Raw genomic sequence first — 22701 nt, forward strand, 5'->3', positions numbered from 1 at the left:
AACTGCAAGGCTTCGGAAAACCAGGCCCTATGAAGTACATTTGCTTTATGAATATTCCACAACTTCAAGGGAGAAGTGGGCCAATTCCCTGAGCAGAGAATGGCACTTACATGTAAGCTTAGGGGTTTTTATGTTACTAATTTTGTATATGCATTAGCTAACTTGATTGACATTTTGATTGACAGGTCAGGGTTACATAACCTTTCCCCACCACGCATGTCCTCACCCATAATTCAGTTTATTATAATGATATGTATTTATGGATTGTATATTTATAAACACCTAATGAGCATTAGAGTGGTTAAAGGTCACCTAAAGTCTCAAGTTGTCCCTTTTGCGCATGTTCTTACACCTGGAAAGTCCCTAGCAGGCTCTTGTTCTCAAATTGTGGCTTTTTTTTAATGAAGTTGCCCACAAAAGGGGTGGATTCTGGGTGGAGTTTCTGCTAGTTTACCCAAAGGGGGTGGGCCTGGGTGTAATCATGGAGAAGTTTAATCTTCCATTTCCCTCAGCCTGCTCATAACTAACTAACTAACTGCCTAACACTGGGGTGATTAAGGCATATAGATAGAGGCCTGGAGTGTGAGAATTCAATAAAGGAGGTGGTTGAGGGTGTGTGCTGTGGATTGGTTAGTGTGCATTTGAAAAGTGTGCTTATGGGTGAGTTGCTTGCCATTTGCTAGGAATTGGCTAGCCCAGGAAGAGGCAAACTGTCCAGGGTCAGCAATGCCCAGATGTCAAAGCATCAGAACAGAAAATAAAAGACATGGTTAATATACAACCATGGGGCAGCACAAACGTGCCAGAGCCCTGAGAGCCAGTCCAGGTACAGGGTTCAACAGCCAGCATTAAAATTTTGCCTGGGTTGGACCTGGTTCTCTAACATAGGTGATGCCACTTGCTTTAGGTGTGCTGATATCGCACGCAGGGATATATGCCCATTATATACATGTGCATAAATGTAATCACATGGGCACACCTGAATGCACACACACACAAAGGCCATGGAATAGACCCAGTCCTTTGTCCAGACTTCCTATCCCTGGTGCCTCTTAAAAGGGGTCCCCTAAGAGTGAGAGCAAAGCTGGTGATCCCACTAGTCACCAGGTTCTCTCCTCTCTGGGCTACCCACAGACATCACATGGCAGTGAGCAGTTCTGCAGCTGAGCTACAGCTCTGCAAGCCAGTATTCTGGCATTTTCTAGAAGTGTGCCTACCCCTGCTCTGTTTTTTTTCTGTTGCAGTCCTGCCAAGACCCAGAACCTGGAGCCCTGACTGAGATATTTTGTATTAGCTGTACGCACTGGGCCATCTATATGGGCGATGGTTATGTGGTTCCTCTGACCATTTCAGGTAAAAATGAATTCTTTGTTTAAACACCAGCTGTGAGTTGAGAAGAGTGATCAAAAGCATAGTTCATTACTGTGCTTACTGGCTTCTGTTTCCTTTTGAATTATAGTGTCCTGGACATATTATTCACTAGGGAATGGAATGTGGGCTCCACTGTTGACAGCTCTGTTGTGATCCTTTCTTATGTGTCCAGAACTATGACAGGTGATAGGAAGTAAGAAAATGATAAGAAAGTTCTGTTTTGTCATTGAGTCACGAAGTTTCTACACAATGGGGTAGAAATTACCAGGCTTTTAGAGTTGTTTCAAAACCTTGCTCCACAACTTTTGGCTCTTGGGTACATTATTTAAATTTTCTAACTCAAGATTGGGTCTCTAAAATGGAGGTAGAATTTTTTTTTACCTGGAATGGATTGTAAGAGGACTGAACGACCTTACTTCTTCCTGGTAGGTACTCAAAGACTTCTCTCAGTCAGACCGATGCCCAAAGATCATAAGAGGTGAGTATTTTTATAATGTCTGTCTATAGAAGAGAACAAGTAAACAACCAAAATGCGTAACAATTGGAGATTTGTCAATAAATTCAGGTGCCTGCATATGGTGGAATACTCCTGTGGTAGCCATTCCACATTACGAAATAGTTTCACATTTGTTGCTATGGGAACATATGTACTCCCAACATACTTTTAAGTGTTTAGGTTACAAATGTTGTGTGTCAAACAATTGCATCTATGTTAAATTTAACATGTAACAAGAGCAAGAGAAGAGTGGGAAGAGATAATCACACCCAATTGTCAATAGTGGAAGATTCTGTTCTTCCTTTTCCCTTTCCTTTTCCAACTTTTCACCACTGAGCACCTTAAGGAGTGTCTGTCTGTGATCCCAGGTGAGCCCTCAGGGCCGTGGTGAAATGTCAGCCTATGAAGAAGTGGTGGGAAAAGACACGAAGTGTGTCAGCAACTGCTTAGATAACAAGTTCTGATCTGATTTTGGATGCCATATAGTTTGCCTTTTCCAGAATGTCCTGTAAATAGAATCCACTGTGGGTAGCCTTTTGGATCTGGATTCTTTCGTTTAACATAATTTTTGTTTTGTTTTGTTTTAGTATTCATCTGTTTTATTGCACACATCGGTCATTTGCTACTTTCTTCATTGGGTAGTATTCCATTATATGGACATGCTATAGTTTGTCTATCCGTTTACTAGTTGATAGACACTTGGGTTAGTTCCAGTTTTTGATTATAATAATAAAGTCATTATGAACATTCATATACAGGTCTTTGTGTAGACATTTATTTTTATTTTGCTTGGGTAAATTAGGAGTAGGATTGTTGGATTATATGGTAAGTGTATGATAAAGTTTATAAGAAACTGCCAAACCACCAACCAATGTTTTGGAATAAATTTTCCTTTGCTTTGAAGAACATCTATATCTCATAGACTATTCTTATGCATCCTAGTCCAGAACTCAATTCTGTGTGTCTGTTTTATACCAGTATCATGCCATTTTAGTTACTATAGCTTTGTAGTGTATTTTGAAGTCATGTAGTGTGATGCCTCCAGCAGGATTGCTTTGGCTATTTGGGATCTTTTGTGGTACGATACTGATTTTGGGATTGTTTTTTCTATATCTGTGAAGAATGTCATTGGTATTTTGATAGGGATTGCATTGAGCTTGTAGATTGCTTTGGGTAGTATGGTTATTTTAATAATATTAGTTCTTCCAATTCATGAACATGGGATGTCTTTTCATTTTTTTGTGTCCTCTTCAATTTCCTGAATCAGTGTTTTTAAAAATAATTTACTAATTATGGTATTATTAATTTGTAATATTCACTAATTTAATAAAATTATTATTTTATATTTAACCTTCCTGTTTCCTTGGTGGTATTCCCTCTTTTTTCTTGTTCATACTTCTAAATTTGCAAGTTTCTTTGATTTCTCCCAAGCCCCCTGCTCTCATGCCCACCTTTATCTGGAAGTTCTACTATGCGTGTGTGAACTATAGTGTAATGGTTAAGAGCCACACACTCTGCAGACAGAATTTCTGGGTTCTAATCCTGGCACCATCATTTTAGATTTTGGCAAATTACTTAGCCCCTCTGTACCTCAGTTTCTTGCTTTATAAAATGTGGATATTAACAGCAACTACTTGTCTCAGATTATGGCTGCCCACCAAAATCCATTCTCCCTCTCTTTCACAGTATTAGTACTAGTAATAGCAACAGAATTTGTGGCTGGGCACAAGGCCATCCCGCTGGAGAACATTTCCAGCCTCCCTTGCAGTGTGACTCTGTGCCTGAGTGCTTGCTGACGGAAGGTGAATGCAACTGGTGTGTATCAATCCCAGGCCTGGGGCTCATGAAATCAGGTGGGTCTTGCCCACATACTCCATTTGCCTTCTCAGTGGCTGATACCTAGATAAAGTGGCAACTGAGCTTCAGCCACGCAGACAGTGACGATGCCCTGGGAAGGATGGAACAATGATTAGCATGGGCCCTGCCTGTCCATGGGGAGCAGGGCTGCCCTGCTGCCCTGGACCATTTCTTCCAGAACTGATAAATGAGAATGAACTAAATGTCTAAACCCTTAAAGCCACTGTATTTTTGAGTATCTTTGTTAGGCTATAGAACCTGCCTCTGTGAGTGCAATCTGGACCCTGGAGGAGGACGGAGCCGAATCCCTGCTCCTGGCAGAGGGAGGCGCAGAGCTGGAAGCACTGTCACACCCTCGTGCTTTCCTCCTGCTATGGGGCCCAAAGCCCCTGCAGACTCAGGCTTCTCACCTACCCCAGAAGTGAACCAGGCCTGGCACAGTGGTGACACGTGGACAGTTTACTGAGGGGAGGAGAGCAGGGCCATACCGTGGGGCCTGGGTACAGGCTGCCCTTCCTCTTCTCTGGCTGGGGTCCCTTGGAGTGAGCCCTCAGCAGTGGACACAGTACAGCTGGATCCTCCCACCGATCTGGAGCTCCCGCAGTCGCTCCAGTGTCTCCTGGCCCAGGCTGGTGGCCCCCAGCCCCTGTCCATTGAGTGCCAGCTTGAGCCCTCCCTCCTGGCACAGGAGCAGCACCTGGGAAAGGAGGGCATGAGCAGGTGGTGGGCTTCCAGACAGACTCTCCCTTGCCTGCCTGATGCTGTGCTTAGTGAGACCCTCCTCCCCTTAGAGGACACAAAGACTGGACCCAGTGGGCAACCAGTGCTGGAAAAGAACTGGATGAGGACTTAGCTTGTCACCAGCCCACTGTGGCCTTCCACAGGGATCTTCTTAGCCCTGGGCCTCAGTTTTACCATCTGTAACTGGGGTTGCTTCCTGTTAACTATGACTGCACATTGGAATCTTTAGGGGAGCTTTTTAATGTAGCTGATACTTGGGCCCCCACCCGCATTAATAAAATCTGAGCTTCTGGGCATGAGACCCCTGACATCAGCATGGAGGATTCCACGTGGACATTCTCTCTGCTGTCTGGCTCTGCCTCATGATGTCCACTCTGCCTTCTACCCTGGCACTCATCCCATACTCTCCTAGATCGTTATGGGAATTCAGCTCCGCACCCCCTCCTGAGGGATGTGGCCACTTGGCTCTGACCCACTTCAAAGAATCGCTGGGGGTGAAAGAGGAAGGGGGCCGAGATTAGCTTCTTCCGTCCCCACGGGGAGATCCAGGCCAGAGTTCTGTCTGCGAAGGAAGCCCTGAGCCTCACAGGAACACGGGCGGCCTCATCCTTCAGGCTCAGAGTGAAACTGCAGGAAGCAGGTGGGAGCAGAGGATCAGCTTCCAAAGCCCTCAGGCCTTCGTTCACTCGAAGGGATGGAGGTGGAAGATTTGGCAGATTCTGCCTCCAGAAACAAGCATTAAGGGCCTGTGACAGGCTCAGGGCTGGACACTTGGCCGCATATCAGCTCAGAGAGGTGGAAAGAACACGAGTCCCGGGCAGGCCTGAGATGGAATCCCTGAGTTGCTATCTACTGACTGGAGGGTCAAGGGGGTGGGGGTGAAGGAGGGGGAAATTACCTGTCTGAGCCTCAGTTTCTCTTCTTCAAAATTGGATAACTGTGATGATAGTAGTAGTAAACATTTACTAAGCACTAACTCTGTGCCAGGCATTGTCTTAAATATTTTGCAAATGCTTAGTCGTTAGAGCAAGGCTGCCCAGGTTCAATCCTGGCTGTGCTACTTTCTAGTCCTGTGAACTTGGGCAAGATATGTAAAATCTCTGTGCCTCAGTTTCCTCATCTGCAATGTGAGGTCAATAATAGTACTGTACCTGCCTTGTGGGGTCGTCAGAGGAATTAAATGAGTTAAACATGTAAGGTGCTTAGTTAGAACAGCACCTGGCACATAATAAGCACTCAAATAATATCTATTGTTTTAAAAATATACTACATAATACAATGTCTACCTCATAGGGCCACAAAATGATAGCAATGAAGGAAACAGGTGGGGAGGAGGGAAAGTGGTCGGCTAATAGGCACAAAACTGTGCTATGTACTCTAAGCGAATCACTGTGCAGTATATGCATGTATTGAAACAACACACTGTACCCCACAGATATGTACAAATAAATGTTTTTTTAAAAAAAGGAAATAATATATGTGAACAATAGCACATGCTGGCACACAGTAGGTGTTTTACAGACTCAAAGGTTTGCCTTTCCTTAATCCTCTCACAAATCCTGTGCTCTGAGTTTTTCAGCTCATTTAAGTGACAAGGACAAGAAATTAAATAACTTGCTCTGTTACTAGTAATAGCTGTGGGGCCTTGAGCTGGGATGTGAATCAGGATTCATGACTCCAGATATGAGGGGTCTTTCTACTGCCTGGCACCTGCCTCTCAGATAGGACATGCAGTTCTGTTCATGTCTTGGGAGCTTCCTGTCACCCTCTTTGAAACACCACGCCCAAGGCTGTTGTTGACTGACTCCTCAGCAGGAAGCAGTTGAGAGTAAGAGGAGACACAGGATGCAGATGTCGGGGCAAAGTAAGGGACAAGCCTGCCTTGGTGGGTTCATTACAGGAGGAGGCTCCATAAATTTCCATGTTCGGGAAGGAGATGGCAAGGGCTCAATGCTGGGTGGAAGCCTGGAAGCAGGGGACCCTGCGGTGGACTGCATGCAGCCTCCCCAGCCTATCATGGTCAGCAGCTGGTCAGGCCCAGCTCCAATCCCCTTACCCCATCCCCCCACCTCAGACAAGGCTTTGTCTTCCCAGTATCCCCCCACCTCATCCCCATCCAGCACAGCCCTAGGCTGGACAATGGACTTCCTCTAGATGCCTAGTGGAGCTCTGCTGAAGCCCTTTGAGGTTGGAGCCATAGTCTCTACTCAGTGCAGAGCGGAAGAGAGTTGAGGTGGAGAAGGCGGGATAGATTTTCACAGCAGATGAATCCCGTGCCCTCCAACTTTCACTCCTTCTGTCCTATTCAAGTCATCAGTTGCTTTCAGAAAACAGCAGCAGCAGCAGCAGCAGCGTTCACTGCAGGTTTGTTAAGTGTCAGGCACTGCACCAAGTCTTGTTGGTGGAGCACAGCTGAACTGGCCTATAGGAATGTTCTGCCCAGTCCACAGTATTCTCCCACTATGCAATATTCAAAAATTGAGAGTTTATTTAAAAGATGGCTTCCAGGTTCTCTTTAAAAATAACCAGAAGATCTGACAGGCAGGGTCTATGGAAATATTCTTTTGACTCTACTACTTTCCCAGCCTGGTGCTTCACTATTTATGGGAACTGTCTGGCCTCTGAGAACACATACATTCATGGCCCTTGAAAAAGACAAGTTACTTGCCGTGTCACTAACTATGTTGCTAATAACCTTGTGACTTTGAGCTAGGACATAAACCTGGTCTCATGCCTCCCAATTTTAGGGAAAGGAGGTATTCTCTCTATCACTAAGCATCTTTCCATTTTCCCTATCCAGTTGGGATTAACTTTCTTCTTTTTCTGATAGGGAAACTCAGATTCAGAGGGGTGTAGTGACTTGCCCAAGATCTCACAGTTAACAAGAGGAAAAACCAGGAATCCAACGCAGTTGTACCTGGCCTTGGAGGTCCCTGCTACCCTGTGTTGTGCTTTATGCCAGCCCTGATTCACAGGCATGATCAGGAGCTTGCAGGGCAAGGGGTTAGTGAGGTCAGGACTTAAAAAATAAAAACAAAAATAAAGCAGGGAGAACATAGGGTGCTGCCCTTACTCCCCCGTCCCCTGCCTCCACCAAGATCATTCTAACACCACCCACATTCGTGGAGCACTTACTATGTGCCAGGTACTATTCTAAGCACCACCCTTGAAGCTGGCTTTCTTTTTAAAGATAAGGAACCTGAGACACAGGAAGAGTAACTGCCCTGTTTGCACAGGTAGTTAGTGTCCTAAGCAGATGCAAACTAGCCCAGAAAAGTCATAAAATCCAATGCATTTCCTCAAGGCAGGGAGGCAGGCAGGCTGGCCAGCCCTTGTCTAACTGGATTTGAGCCACAGGTCTGGATGTGAGCGTCTCCTATAGGAGAAGGTAGACAGTGTCCACTTAGTAATTAAGTCCCTCTGTGTGCTGGCTTCCAAGTACCAGCCCTCCTCTCTGGGGCAGTCTGGCTGTTTCCTAAACCAAGCATTGTGTCACTGTGGTGGCCACATCCTCTCTCTGGGCCTCAGCCTGCACCTGCAAAGGGCCCTTCCTGAGACCTGTGATGAGAGGCTAGTTGGTCTGACTAGATGTATCTGGAAGGTTGAGGCTCCCAGAAGTGGGGCTGCTGGTCCCAGTCCCAGCCTGACTTTCATAAACTCTGCTCTTCTGTTTCCTCTTCTGTAAGATGGGGATTAAACAGTGGTGCTGGGAGATTCAAAGAGATGATGTTTATAAAGCAGTATCCTGGCCCCAAGATGCTGCATCCTCCCCTCAACCCCAAACTGGAAGCTAGATACTTACTCCTTTGGCTCTTGCAAGATCAGCCCCCGTACTATGATGACTTGCCCGGGCCAGAGACCCCGGGGAAGAGCACATGAACAGGGCACCTCCTGAAGGAACAGGGGAGATGACTGAAAGGTGACTCATGGGGTGGTGGTGGGGGTCAGGAAGGGCCACCTGCCTCCAGGAGCAAGTGGTGAACTGGAGGCCATCAGCCAGGAGACTCAGCTCCCCTCATTTATTAAACACCGACTGCACCTGCATCCCGCTCCTGCTGCAAGTTTTCTCTGGCCCCCACTGGCTGAGCTTGGTGTCCCTCTGTGCCCCGTGCACCATGTGCTTCTCCCATTGTTGCCCCCTGAACTGTGGTGGCTATTGAATGGTCTGTCTCCCCACCTGTGAGCAACTGGGGGGCTGGGACTGGCTTGTCCTTCTATCTGAGAGCCAGGCACTGAGCCTGGCACAGGCAAGTATGAACTAACTGTTTGCAGAATACATGAAGAAAAAGTCAAATGAAGCTGGAGCTTCAGACTGAAGCTGCCCAGCCCACCCACGGCTGGCAGCTTTCTGCAAAGAAAGGGGAAACCTGAGGCTGAGGGCCTTTCCCACCGCGTGGAGCTCCTTAGCCTCCCGCCCCGGGTGCCCTCCCAGTCCTGAAGGAGCAAACAAGGGTCTCCACCTTCAGGAGAGACAGAGTTCACTCACCAGCTGGGGGCTCTTTAGCAGGAAAGGCTGTCAGGAAAGAAAAAGGGAACATGAGGCCATATGGTGTTTGCTCAGTGAAAGGGAACCTCTTGTTCCAGTTCTTACAAATTGGAGACATTTGGGGTTTGTCTGTCTCACAGCAGCATGTGAGGGCCAGAGCCCAGTGGGGTCCTCTTGAATTCAGCGGTTCACCAGCTCTGGAATAATGTGGAAGAACTGGGCGGTGGATCTGTCATGCACCTACCATGTGGCCTTGGACAAGTACAGGGGCCTCGTCTCCCCTGCTGCCCTGCGAGGCCAACCCCAGCTAGCTCCTGGGGCTGCTCTGAGAACTGAAGGCTCCAACTGATAGGAATCTCCCAATAGGAATGTGGGGCCCCTGCCCCCTCCCGCAGCCAGCCCACCCCATCCATCTCCCCATTCTGGCCCTGGAGGTGGGCTCGGGGGGCCAATCCAGACTGTCCAGGGACTGAAGCCACATCCATGACAGCCACAGCAGTGAAGGAGGGGGCAGCTGGGCCTTGTGCAATGGGCAGCCCAGTGAGGTCAGGTCGTGCTGGGGGAGGAGGGGAACAGAGGCTCAGCTAGTGTGGCTGCTCCAACCTTGTCCTCAAGAGACTCACGTGTCCAACTGGATACTCTCGGTGGCCCTCCACAAATGGCTGTTCAGAAAGATAAAAAAGAACCAGAAGCACTCAGGACCACTGCAAGCCCCAGAAGCCATTTACTGGGCTTTCACCTCTCCTGCCTGTGGCTGGGGGGAAGGCAGAGGCTGTCTTTGGCCTTTATTATAGCCCCTCATGCTTCCTATATGGCTTACCAGTGGTTCCTAAACCTGGCATTTTGAAGTATGTTCAAAATTCCCAGGCCCCACCTCAGACTTACTCAACCAGAATCTCTGTGGCGGGTCCCAGAAATCCGTATTTTTAATAAGCTCATCAGGTGGGAATGCTACAGCCAGCTGCAGCCTGTGTGGCTCCAATGTGCCAAGTCATCCACCTCCTGGCCACTGCTCCTCAGTTAACCAGACCCCACACCCAGTGTAGACTCCTGCCCATGGCTCCTGGGCCCCCTTTCTGCTGTCACCTTCTCTTCCCCTCACCCCATGCACATCTGCTGGCTCTGTGGATTCCCTCCCCCTTGGCTGTAACTCATGGGCAGGGCCTTCTCTGTATCTTGATCTGGGCTGGGGAAGGGGTCACATACGTTGATGTTCAAGAATACAATAGCTTTCACCACGATGTCACCAAATATGCCGAGGGTGTCCACACGAGCCAGTGGGAGCCGGTAGCGGTAGTGGAGAAAGTGTTGTCCATTCACACTCACCTGGAGACAGACAGAGGCTGGCTTTACAGCAGCCAGGGTTCACTGAGCTCATAACAATGTCCCTGGCATTGTAAGCACTTCCAACTGGATTTTTCCTCATTTACCTTTACACCAACTCTACGGGGCAGGTACATTTTACAGATGAGGTGCCCAGGACATGAGGAGCTCGAGTAACCTTCTCAACGTTGCAGAGCTGATCTTGGGACAAAGGCACCTTCAATGTCCCTCTCTGCCCTTGACAAAGCACTTCCCCATGACCCCTCACTTTGCCCTCTCAGCAGACCTGGAGCACCATCATCGTCCCTGTCTACAGTTGAGGAAACTGAGGCTGTGTGATAACCCATACCCTGCAAGTCCCTCCCTCCCACCAGCTGCCTTGTCCCCTGCAGAAGTCAGAAGATCCCACCATCTTTCTGGCGGGAGTTCCCATCAGAGATCAAAGACTTGAGGTCCAGTTCTCTCTCCCTGTCCCCTGCCCCCTCAGCTGTAAGATGGGGATGCCAGAAGTACCCGCCTCATGGCATTGTTGTGAGATTCAATGAGCTGATTCAAAGGGCTTAGATATTTAAGGGGCTTAGAACAGTGCCCGGCATACAGCAGGTGCTCTCTAAGTGCCAACTGTGACTATGGCAGTGGCAGCATCTCCGGAGCCAGGGGCCACAGAGCTTTCTTGCCACCATGTGGGCCCAGGGCAGCATGGAACTGGGCGTAGCAGCTCCTTGGTCCTCTCAGGACCCTCCCCCTCCCTCAATGCCACTCAACACACTGTCATGGGAAATTAGGCCGAGAGAAGGAAGGATGAAAGGACACAAGTTGTAGACCGCTGATGCCCATCTCTTCCACTCACCTTCACCTCCTCACCCCCAAAGAGAAAGAGGATGAGGAAGCTGGCCCCTCTCTGCAGGGCCAGGCCGGGCCACCGGGCCTCCTTTTGCCAGTGTTCATCGTGCAGGGTGTTGCAGATGACGTGGGGCTCGGTGGTGTGGAAGCGAGGGTTGAAGTGGATGGCGATATCTGGCCGGGGACGCAGGCTGCAGCCGCACTGGAAGTCCACCTGAAACCTGGTGGGAGGTGAGCCTCTCGGAGTGTGATTCTGGTCAGGGACCCACAGAGACCCTAAAGACAGAGGAGACCCCAAAGGCAGAGAGGACCCCCCAGCTCGATGCCTATGGGGCTGAGCTCAGCACCCCCACGGGCCACCCCCTTACCTGCGTGCAGCTAGAGGGACCATGCCCTGCAGCATGACCATCTTGCCTGCGTGCAGGCTGCCAAAAATTGTCGTGACATAAGGAACCACCTGAACAAGGAGAGAAACCCATCCATGCAGGGCTGGAGAAAGAGCCCAGGGACCCTTAAATCAGGGCAGTGGGGAGAGAAGAACAACAAGAAAACTCAACTCTCAAACAGAAGATGTCCTTAGCGGGAAAAATCAGCTTTCTCTGAAATATTCTCTTCCAACTGCTCCCCTTTCCTGGACCTTCAAAGCCACATTGCACCGGGGAAGCCACATTCAGCTCCACTGTCCCCTTGGAGTGCCAGCCAGCCCCTCTCCCCAGCTGCTAGGGCACAATAGGCTGCTGTGTCCCCAGAGGGGACATCTTGCCATTCACTGGATGCCACCTGGCCCCCAGAAGCATGGTATTGAGATTTCCTGAGGGCTGTTTAATGGCCAAACCCTGCTGGCCAGAGTCTGGGAACTGGGAGGCAAGAAGAATGGACAAGTTGGGAACTGAGAGCTGACCCTGATATGGTTTCCTGGAGAGATACCTAACAGTGGCCTGGCTCCCTTCCCAGGCTCATCTTTTCCCATAGGGAGGCTGCCCGGCCTTCCTAAAACACACCACGCACTTTTACAACTCTGCACCTTTTCTGGGGCTGTTGCTCTGCTCTCCCTCCACTCTGATGGCTTCCCCAGGCATCGTCCACTTGGTGCCTGAATTATTCCTTCCCTCCCCTGAGCTCCCAGAGCACTCCGCTCACATGGCTAGCGTGGCTCCCGGCCACTGGCTCAGAGGCGCTGACTGTTTTCCCTGGGAGGCTACAAGTCCCTCCAAGCTGAAGCCTTGTCTTTCCCTTCTGTTGGCTCATGGCCCAGCCTGGCACAGTGGGGGCTCTGCATAGATGTTTGTGTAACAAGTCTGCACAGTACAGCAGGTATACATTGGGCAGCATCACAAGACTGACCTTCCTATGATTGGCTCTCCAGCTCCCAGCAGCCTTCAGAAGCCCAAACTACCTAGAAAGTGCCAAGTCCCACCCGGTGGAGTTCCCAGACTGCAAAGCAAGGAGCCGTTGTAACCTGGGCAGCTTCTTCACCCCATTGCTCGGGAAACTGAGCAGGTACGGGAGGCCCCGGATCCCACGTGTCAGAGCCCAGAGTGCCCCAGCTTAGCTGCTTAGCTGCTTAGCCAGGTCAGCAGTTCAGTTGCTTCCACTTCCCAGGCTCCTACTGGTCCTGTAATTAACTGAGTTGACGCAGCTCTCATGGGAGGGGAGGCCAATTAAGAGAAACTGATAATTAGTGCTCATTAGTTGGCGGGATCTGCTGGGAGTTCAGCGTTCTGCAAACATTGCCAGGCTTCAGAAAATCTCCTGGGCATTGAGCAGGAGGAGGAAGAGAGAAACTCCCGACCCCATGCCTGAGTTGGAGGTTCGAACCTGACCCTGCCTTCTAGGCTGCAAATGAGACTGCCCTGGCCAGGTGATCAGCGTCTCCCTCAATGATCCTATCTACTCCCCCCATCCTCCCAGCCTCTCATCACAGTATGGGCACTGCTCTGCCTCTCCAGGCTTTACTTTTAGAATGCAAGGACCCTGGGAGCCCAGCAGTCATTCACACCCACGTGGGGATTAGCAGGTCAGCCACTTTGCTAAACTCAAGAGGGCCTTCCAGAACCCAGAACAGGTGCTAGGGGAGGCAGGACCCAAGACTGAGGTCTTTTCCAACCCACCACATGGGAGTCTGGGTCCAGGTGGAAGTGAGGAGTCCTGAGGCCCAAAAGTTTCCAGATTAGAGCGGCTGCTCACCGGGTGGAAGACCGGGGGCTGCAGGATGAAGCTGTCAGGAATCGGGTCCAGTTTTTCTTCAGGTGACATGGGGGGCTGAGACAACTCCAACTCGGGCTGCAGATCCTGATTTCAGGAGCCCTGCCCCCACTGGACAGACTCACCTTCCGCAGCCAGGGTCCTCAATGTCTAGGGCAGCTTTCCCAGCTGTTAGTCTCGCCTGCGCACGTCAGGGTCCTAATGCCGCTTGCAGCAGGCCTAGGAAGGCAGGTCTGGGAGGGAGAGGTCCACCTCTCAGGCCCCAGCCCAGCCCCAGTGGCCCAGCAGAGCTGGCAGCCCTGGCTGGACTGGGCTGTCAGCAGAAACTCTGTGTCCAGGGGTGAGAAGCTGGCACTAACCCACCAACTAACTAGCGCCTCTGGGTCTGAAGTACAGGGCCACTGTAGAGGGAAGCCAGAGGCTGGCTCCTTGGGGCTAGCAAGAGTTCGTGGTTTCTGGAGCTCCTGGGAGCCCTCCCTGGGTCAGAGGAAGGGGCGGCAGGTACGCGTGTGCTGGTTCCAGCTTCCTGGAAGCCTTGGGTGGCTTCCCATTCCCCCTCCCTCCTGCCCTCATTTCCCTACCCCTTTCCCTACTCTTCTTCCTTTTCCAAGTTTACAGTCCCTTGAGGCTTCATTTCAGCATCAGCTGGAAATGCCAGGGCCCAGCTGGGGTCACAAGAGAGTGGAGTGAGACAAGGGGCAGGGAAAAGAGGCCCCCTTAGGCTCAGAAAGGGTGGCGTGGTGCAGTGGGGGTGGGGGACACACAGCTGCACGGAAGGAGATTCTCTGCTCTAGCGTGCTGTGTGCCCTTGGACAAGTCACCTCTCCTCTCTGGGCCTCTCTTTGCTCATCAGTATGTTGAGAGGGCGACCACTGCAGCATGTCTTGCAGCATGTCCTTCAGTATCTGAGGGTGGTCCTCGACATCCGTGTTTTACTAGAGTCCTTCCAGTTCTGGTTCAAATTCCAATAGGCTTTCCCTTTAAAAAGTAGCACAGCCTCTCAACTTTATTCTGAGTTGGGAGGTCCCAGGATCTGACCTTAGAGTCAGACTTGGCAGCAGGGATTCCTGGCAGGACCAGGCCCGGCAAAGGGTCAAGTGCATTGGGTGCTGAGGGAAGGGTTAGCAGCTCCTTGAATGGAGGGGAGAGTGCATGCAGGGTCCTGGGATGAGGTCTCTCAGTGCTACTCAAGCTGTGGTTCAAAGGTCAGCATTACCTGGAAACTTGTTAGAACTGCAAATTTGGGGGCTCCACCCCAGACCTACTGAGGAAGACACTGTGGCGGTGGGGCCCAGGGATGTACATGACAACATGCCTGCCAGGTGGTTGTGATGCATGTTTGTGTTTGAGAAGTGCTGACTTAGGTCATAACTGAAAGGGCTTTGGGTCCCTAGCCAAGGAGTTTGTTCAGATCTTGCTGGGTAGGTGGAGCTGGGTTGTTGAAGGTGCTGTGTGGGGAAATTTGATCAGAGGTGTAGTTAGGAAGACAATCTATACATACCTTGGAGGAGAAACCAAAGGTGAAGAGACCAGCTATAGGGGACATGAAGCCTTGCACTGGAATCACATTTGAGTCCTGGTCCCAGCCCATCAGCAGATCCTGTGGCCTGAGGCCAGTGGTGCCCTTCCCCCATCCAGCCACAGTTTCTTCCACTGTGAAACGAGGAGGGAGGATGTATTAGTTTGCTTAGGCTGCCATAACATAATACCACAGAACTGGGTGACTTAAACAAAAGAAATCTATTTCTTCTCTGTCCTACAGGCCAGAAGTCCAAAATCAAGGTGCTGGCAGGTTTGGTTTCTTCTGAGGCCTCTCTCCTTGGCTTGCAGATGGCACCCTCTTGCTATGTCCTCACATGGCCCCCCTCCCCCTCTGTGCCTGTGTCCTATTCTCTTCTTATAAGGACACCAGTCATATTGGCTTAGGGCCCATCCATATAGCCTTATTTTACCTTGATTACCTCTTTAAAGTCCCTGTCTCCAAATAAAGTCACATTCTAAAGTACTGGGGGCTAGGACTTCAACAGGCTTTTTGGAGAGACTCAGCTGAGCCCATAACACAGGAGCAGCTCTAACTGCTCCCTTCCTGAAACCCCAAAGCTATTGCCACTGTCAGGGGTGGGGCTGCTGAGGCCAACAGTGGAAGAGGTGGCGGAGGAGGGAGGTTGGCACTTTTCCTTTCTCTTTTCAGTTGACCCTGATTTTGACAGCTGGGAGGGACCTGATCGGGATTAAAACACAGAACTTAGCCCTGCTCCAGAATAAGAGAGGGCCTTAGAGTCTGTGTGTGGGGGGAGGGCAAATTCCTCTTCCTGAGCTAGAGTGAGGGAGAACTTGCATGAGGGGTCCAGGAAAGGGCTGACGACCCCCATGGCCCAGGGTAACCCTGACACTGGCAGGGGACATCTGCCCCCTCTCCCGAAACTGGCACCCCTCCCCCCACCATCACCCCGGTTCCCTACACTATGTGCTTTCCTGTTAGAGCCCTTGCTGTCACTCGTCATTGTTTATTTGAAAAACTGTTTAATGCTGTCTCTCCCTGTTCTCCCTATTCCCCAACTACAAGTTTCACGAGGGCAGATTTATTCTTGTACCCTCTGTACCAAGCAAAGTGCCTGACACAGCTCAAACCGTATTTACAGAAGGAATGTATGCAACCAGTGAAGGTTTACAGCTCTTGCCTTCCCTCTTCTCCTGTGGCCCAATCAGACTAGTTCCATGCTCTTCTACTGAGCCACAGATTATAACCGGGGCACTTTTACCAGTTAATGGCCAGGGAAACATAATCCGTGGTCAGGGTTCTTGCAGTGCCCCACTCCCCTCCGTTCTTCAGTCCAGCAGCCCCTTTCACAATCCCTTCTCCTGCATGGGTGGAACTCTCTGGGCCTTGGAGGGACTAATGCATATAGTAACCCACTTTGGTCTACGTCTCTACCTCTCTCTTCTATCTGATTGCCTTCTAGGTCACTGGAAACTCCCCATGGATTCTCCCTCTCCTCAGGCTGGTTTTACATCATCCCTGAACAGAAGGTGGGATAATTAGGGAAAATACTAGGCAAGAAGAATTGACAGAACTTGATGGATAAGGGAGCCAAGAGAAAAAACAGAAGTGACTCTAACACCTCGAACCTGAAGGCTGGGAAGGTTCTGGTGGCATTAACAAAAAATAGGGGAGCTGTGGGTATGATCCAGGGGGTTGGCAAGCTGCTAATTCCAGTCAAGACCACTTTGGGGGCAGATGGGGTGAGTACAGGAATCAGTCCGGCTGGAGCTTGGACACAGGGAATGTTCAATCAGCATTTGTTGAAGGAATGAAGGCGCTGTTGCCTGAAATCATGTCAACACATTCTTGAGAAGACGGTTGTAATTTATCTTGGTGCTTCCGTGCCCCCACAAGGGGGTTTTAGTAGCCACAGCCATTTTTCATAAGCGGTGGTTCAAAGGAGCAAAAACCAATACTGCTCCTGAGCAGCTTCCAGTCAAACTGGAGAGAGAAGGCGTACACTTAGGAGAACCAGAAGACAAAGCCCTCGCTTTTTACTTACCTCTTTTCCAAAGAGATAGAATGTCACGATCCTCTCAGTGACGGAGACGCAAGGATTACTCAAAGCCCAAGTACTTGAAAGCAATGAGAGCCCCAGAGGGACTACCCCAAGCCAACTCCCACGGGAAAGGAGAGAGTCAGTGCAGCCCCGAGCTCAGGCTTGTCTCACCTTTCATTGTGGTATCAAGACCTTGGCCATTAACAAGCTGAGTACAGTATCAAAAGAAGTACAGAACGCAGTGTGTGAACAGGACAGAAGATGATTCCAGTGTTCCCTACTAATGAATCAGAATGTCTTCACTGTTTCCAGCGTGTGCTGTTTTCAGCACGTAATGTTTCGATTCTGTGCAGGGAAGGCTTTTGCCCTTTGTGCACTCCCTGTACTAAACAGGCCCTTGCGTTCCCACAGTAGAACTGTTTTGACACATACTGTAAAACAGGGAGAAGAACAAGCCTCCCCCATGACCCCACTAGGCTAATGTAATACTTCTCATTACTTTGATATAGTCCTATTAATGCCCCCCGCACCCCAATATGGATTGTAGGGTTATTGGGGAATCTCAACTCAGAGCCTGCAGCAGCTTGATTTTCTTTCTAACCACTACTCTTGATCATATCTGTTGAATGTCTCTTCCCTGCTAGGTTGCAGACCCCATCATATCTCAGTTGGATCCTATAACCTTCCAGTCACTGCTGGTTCCTGCAACTCAATCCAGGTTAGCACTGGTCATCAGAGGTTGCTGACATCATGAAAAGAAAGAGAAGCAGACATATGTGCCTCCTGACCGAAGAGCACATTGTCATTAGTAAAATCCTAAAAGAAAAAACAAAACAAAAAAACTAACCTGAATTTGAGTCTCTAGATTTAACTACCAGTTTATAGAGAATAAAGGGGGGAAATGACAATGTTGAAAAACAGCAGCAAAATACAGACCATGGGAGACTTTACAGGACAAATGATCCAGTCTCTTCAATTAAAAAATTACAAGGAAAAACAAGGTGGAGGAGAAACCTAGAGGTTAGAGGTTGGTAAACGTTTTTGTGTGAAGAGCCAGATAATAAATATTTCAGGCTTTGAAGCCCATCTCATCTCTGTGGCAAATACTCAACGTGGCCCTTGTAGAAGTTGTCATAGATGATATGTAAATTAAACGTGTGGCTATATTCAAATAAGACTTTATTTATGGGCACTGAAAGTTGAATTTCATAGGCTTTTCACATGACAAAGAATTATTCTTTTATTTATTTTTTATCCTTTTAACCGTATAAAACCAATCTTAGCTTGAGGGTCATACAAAAACAGGCATTAGTCAGGATTTAATTCTTTGTGGGCTGCAGTTTCCAGACTGTATTTTAACTGAAAGAAATTTGAGACATGTCAACCAATTACAATTTATGAACTTTACTTGGATTTTGGTTCAAACAAACAAACAAAAAATGTGTAAAAATCAGAGAAATGTGAACTTCAGTTGATCTGATAACATGGAACTGCTAAAATGTTTTTAAAGGTGCTAATGGTATTGTCATCTTTCTTTTTAAAAGATTCTTTATCTTTTACAGATATGTACTGAAATATTTGCAGATGAAATCTGGCATGTGCTTCAAAATAATCTGGGTGTAGAGAAAGTGGTTGGGGTGTTAAACAAAAATTATGGGAGGCCATTGTTTTGGACTGAGTTCCTGCGCTAGTCCCCAAAAGATCAGACCAAACCAAATGGAGTCACTCATATTAAGTGCCACATAATCAAACTGTAACTTTAAGAAAGCAGATATAGCTCAAAACAGACCAGTTTTTTTTTTTTTTTTTTTTTTACTGAAAACAGATTCCAGCATAAGAAGGAAGTCCCCTCTGCTCTAACTTTTATGCAAAAGTAACCTGATGCGAATTAGTTTTTTGGTTTTTCTTTTTGTTGTTCTTTCCTTGATCCTACCTTTTAAAACCTACTGTTCTTCTATTTCCCAGTGAGACTTGAGAACAAATAAATCCATTTTCAATGGTAACAGAGAGTGATGTCAGTGCCTAAAGTTTTGGTCAATCTCTCAAAATTGAGATGTTGACCAAAAGGCGGGGGGCGGGGAGGGGTTGCTAAATTAAATTTGGTTAAAGTTTTTTAGACATAGCGAACTGTAAACTAACCTGATGTGCAAACAGACTATAACCTTATTCTTGTAACAAGCAGCGGAGTCTCAGACAATTACCAGGAGCCAACTATTCAAACCATGTTCAAATAAGACAAACACCCAGCTGTAACCAATCCAGCTGTTTCTGTAACTCACTTCAATTTCCTGTACATCCCTTTCCCTTTATGTTTGTAAATCTTAGCTGACCATGTGGCAGCCTGGGAGTTGCTCTGAACATATTCTGATTCTGGCAAGCTGCCTAATTTGCAAATCATTCCTTTCTCAATTAAACTCTGTTAAATTTAATTTGTCTAAAGTTTTTCTTTTAACAGAGGATGTAGATAAAACAAGACTGGCCATATACTGATAATTGCAGAAGCTGGGTGAAGGTAAATGGGATCCATTATTCTGTTTTCTCTACTTTTATATGGTGGTGAACATTTCTGTAATAAAAAGTGAAAAATCAAAACAAAACTCACAACTCAACTAATGAAAACCTTTTGATCTCAAGTCCTGTTCACGTCAGGTGAGATGCATGGCTTGAGTCTGAAAGTGGGGAGAGCACAGTTTGCTCCCTTGGGCACCCTCCCTCCCACTGCAGTACCCTGGGCGGGGAGGCAGGAAGGACTGTTCACCTAAAGCACGCCTTGTCTTCCTCTCTCCTCTTTAATGACGACCTCCTCTGCAGTTGGGGCCAGGGGGCAGGAACAGAGTTGACAGATCCTGGCAAGCCACAGGGCAGTCTGGGGACTCCCTCTAACTCTGTGCAGTTTTCATCCTAGAGCTGGGGCCTTTGCTTATGTGGTCTCTGTAGAGATAGTGTGCAGACAAGGTTGTTTTATTTCAGCATTCTCAGAGAGGCACCTGGGTCTCCCTTCGGACCTTTCTAGAAGTAGGAGTCCTTTCTCCTCCCACCCTCCAGCCCCATCTCACTGCCTGGCCAGCCCTGTGGCTTGTGCTGCTCCACCTCAGCTCTTCCTCGTCACGCCACAGGAAGCTCTCATCTGGGTCCTCATCTGGGTGCTGTGAGAGCCAGGAGCTAATCACCAACAGACCTGCACTACAGGATCTTCAAGGGCTATCTGTATCTTAGGAAGAAAAAAGGTGACTTCAGAGGGAAGGTCTGTGATGCAGGAAGGAATAATGAGGAATGGTGGTGGCAAACACGTAGGTAAATCTAAGTGTATGTCTGCATAATATAATCATGGTAATAATTATAATAATGATGTGAATTCAGGATTAGAAAAAGAGCAGAACTAAAATAACACAGGAGGAGAAAATGGGAGTAAAAGCGTTCTGGTTTTCTTGCATTGTTTCAGACCAGTGTTTAGAATATTAATTTTAGCCTTTAAGCATACATGTTAAAATTTCAAAGGCAATAAGTAAAAGAATAGAGTGTAAACTTCCAAAGGAGTAGATGGAAAAATGTAACATACCTATGATTAGATCTTTATGAAGAATATTATAAAACTTCATTGAAAGATGTTAAAGAAGACTTAACAAAAACAGAGATAAAATACATAGTGGGTTAGAAGACTCAGTTTTGTAAAGATGTTGCTATGGTTTGAATGCCCCCTCTAAAACTTATGTTAAAACTTAATCTTCAGTGTGGCAGTATTGAGAGGTGGTGCCTTTAAGAGGTGATTGGATCATGATGACTCTGGCCTGAGGAATGAATTAATCCATTCATGAACTAATGGATTAATGGATTATCATAGGAGTGGAACTGTGGTTTTATAAGAAGAGGAAGAGAGACCTGAGCTAGCACATTAGCACACTCAGCCCCCTCCCCATGTGATACCCTGCACTACCTTGGGAATTTGCAGAGTTCCCCACCAGCAAGAAGACCCTCCCCATATGTGGTTCCCCAACCTTGGACCTCCCAGACTCAGAACTGTAAGAAATAATTTTTTAAAAATTTATAAATTACTCAGTTTCAGGTATTCTGTTATGAGCAACAGAAAATGAACTGAAACAGAGAACTGGTAGAGAAGTGGGAATGTTGCTTATGATGAATATCTGAAAATATGGAAGCGGCTTTGAAACTGGGCAATGGATACAGGCTGGAAAAATTTGGAGGAGCAGGCTAGAAAAAGCCCAGATTCTGGTGAGGGCCTAGAAGACAAGAAGGCCAGGGAAGGTTTGGATAAGTGGTCATGACCAGAATGCTGATAGAAATACGGACAGAAAAAGGCCATTTTGATGAGGTTTTAGATAGAACTGAGGAACAAGATATTGAAAACTGAAATAAAGGTCATCCTTGTTACACACTGGCAAACAACTGGTCTGTACTGTGTCCATGCCTGAATGCTTTACGGAATGTAGAACTTAAGAGCAATAAATTAGAATATTTGGTGGAAGAAATATCTAAGCAGCAAAGCATTCAAACTGCTGCACAGCTACTTTTAACCACCTATGCTAAGCTGTGAAAGGATAAAAATAACTTAAAGACACAATTTACAATCAAAAGGGAAACAAAGCAGAAAGGTTTGTAAAACTCTCAGTCTGGCCATGTAAAGACTAAAAAACTATGTTTGGAAGAAGAAGCCAAGGGTATGGCCCAGTGATCTTTTGCTAAAGACGTAAATACACAGAAAAGGGATCATCAAGAGAATGGAGAAAGACTCTGAAGGTATTTCAAAGATCTTTGAGGCTGCTTCTCCCATCACAGGCCCAGAGCACAGAAGGGCAGAATGATTTTTGATGATAGGCTCAGGGTGTCCTCCATGGGGTCAATGCCCAGGGCCACCTCAGGTCTCTGCTCCCTGCATTCCAGCGGAGTATTTCTTGGCAGCCCCAGCTGTGGCTCAAGCAGCCCCACGTGCAAGACATAAACCTTGAAGGTGTCCATGTGGTATTAATTCTGCAGGCCCACAGAATACAACAGATACAAAAGCATGGCAGATTCCACCTATATTTCAAAGTATATATTGAACAGCTTGGCAGTCCAAGCAGAACTTGTCACAGGGGTGGAACCACTGCAGAGAGCCCCTACTAGGGCAATGCCTATAGAGCTGCAGGAGTGGGACCACCACCAAGACCCCAGGACTGTAGAGCTTCCAGCATGAAATGCCAGCCTGGGAAAGCTGAGGTGTGGGCTGAGCCAAGGAAAGCAATGAAGGAGGGGCTGCCTGAGGGGGTCCAGCACTCACACCAGTGTACAGAGGATTTCAGACATGGAATCAAGGGAGATTATTCTCCAGCTTTAAGATTTAATGTCTGCCCTGCTGGGCTGTACACCTGCTTAGGGCCTATTACCCCCTCCTTTTGGCCTATTTCTCCCTTTTGGAAAGGGAATGTGTACCTTGTACCTGTCCCACCATCGTATCTTGGAAGTAGATATCTTGTCTTGATTTCACAGATGAGACTTTGGGCTATTGAGGTGGTGCTAGAATGAGTTAAGACTTTGGGGCTATGGAGATAGAATGAGTATTTGTATGTGAAAAGGACATGAGTTTTGGGGGGCCAAGGACAGAATGCTATTGTTTGAATGTCCCCCCCAAAATTCATGTTGAAACTTAATCTCCTGTGTGCCAGTATTGAAAGGTGGTGCCTTTACGAGGTGGTGCTGTCATGATTGGATCATGATGGCTCTGCCCTCGTAAATGAATTATTCCATTTGTAGATTAATGGATTGATGGATTAATGGGTTATCATGGGAGCAGAATTGGTGGCTTTATAAGAAGAGGAAAAGAGACCTGAGCTAGCACCTTA

General features: G+C 47.9%; 2 protein-coding genes across 2 annotated transcripts in view; one reads left to right on the forward strand and one right to left on the reverse strand.

Annotated features, from left to right (window-relative positions):
- Nucleotides 1-4274: 4274 nt before the first annotated feature.
- LOC134389197 (galectin-12-like) lies at nt 4275-13441 on the reverse strand. The gene is made up of 9 exons (XM_063112699.1): nt 13305-13441; nt 11486-11574; nt 11125-11338; nt 10158-10277; nt 9575-9613; nt 8952-8978; nt 8268-8356; nt 4942-5092; nt 4275-4421 (listed from the first exon to the last, which is right to left on the reverse strand). Exons 1-9 carry the CDS (start codon nt 13371-13373, stop codon nt 4275-4277), a joined length of 945 nt encoding a protein of 314 aa, XP_062968769.1. The 5' UTR covers nt 13374-13441.
- Nucleotides 13442-13523: 82 nt separating this feature from the next.
- Nucleotides 13524-22701, forward strand: part of LOC134387476 (phospholipase A and acyltransferase 5-like) — a 35952-nt gene continuing 26774 nt past the window's right edge. The window contains exon 1 of the mRNA XM_063109936.1: nt 13524-13823. Within this exon, the coding sequence (XP_062966006.1) occupies nt 13524-13823 (300 nt within the window). The remainder of the gene's footprint in view (nt 13824-22701) is intronic.

This window comes from Cynocephalus volans, chromosome 10 (assembly GCF_027409185.1).
Source record: "Cynocephalus volans isolate mCynVol1 chromosome 10, mCynVol1.pri, whole genome shotgun sequence".
Classification (NCBI taxonomy): Eukaryota; Metazoa; Chordata; class Mammalia; order Dermoptera; family Cynocephalidae; genus Cynocephalus; species Cynocephalus volans.

Excerpts from the sequence above, each read along its gene's own strand:
- LOC134389197 (XM_063112699.1), bottom strand. The coding sequence starts at position 13,373 with ATGTCACCTGAAGAAAAACTGGACCCGATTCCTGACAGCTTCATCCTG. Across the intron at positions 11,339-11,485 it reads GTCCCTCTAGCTGCACGCAG|GTTTCAGGTGGACTTCCAGT; the intron begins GTAAGGGGGTGG and ends ACCTCCCACCAG. Across the intron at positions 10,278-11,124 it reads TTGGGGGTGAGGAGGTGAAG|GTGAGTGTGAATGGACAACA; the intron begins GTGAGTGGAAGA and ends GTCTGTCTCCAG.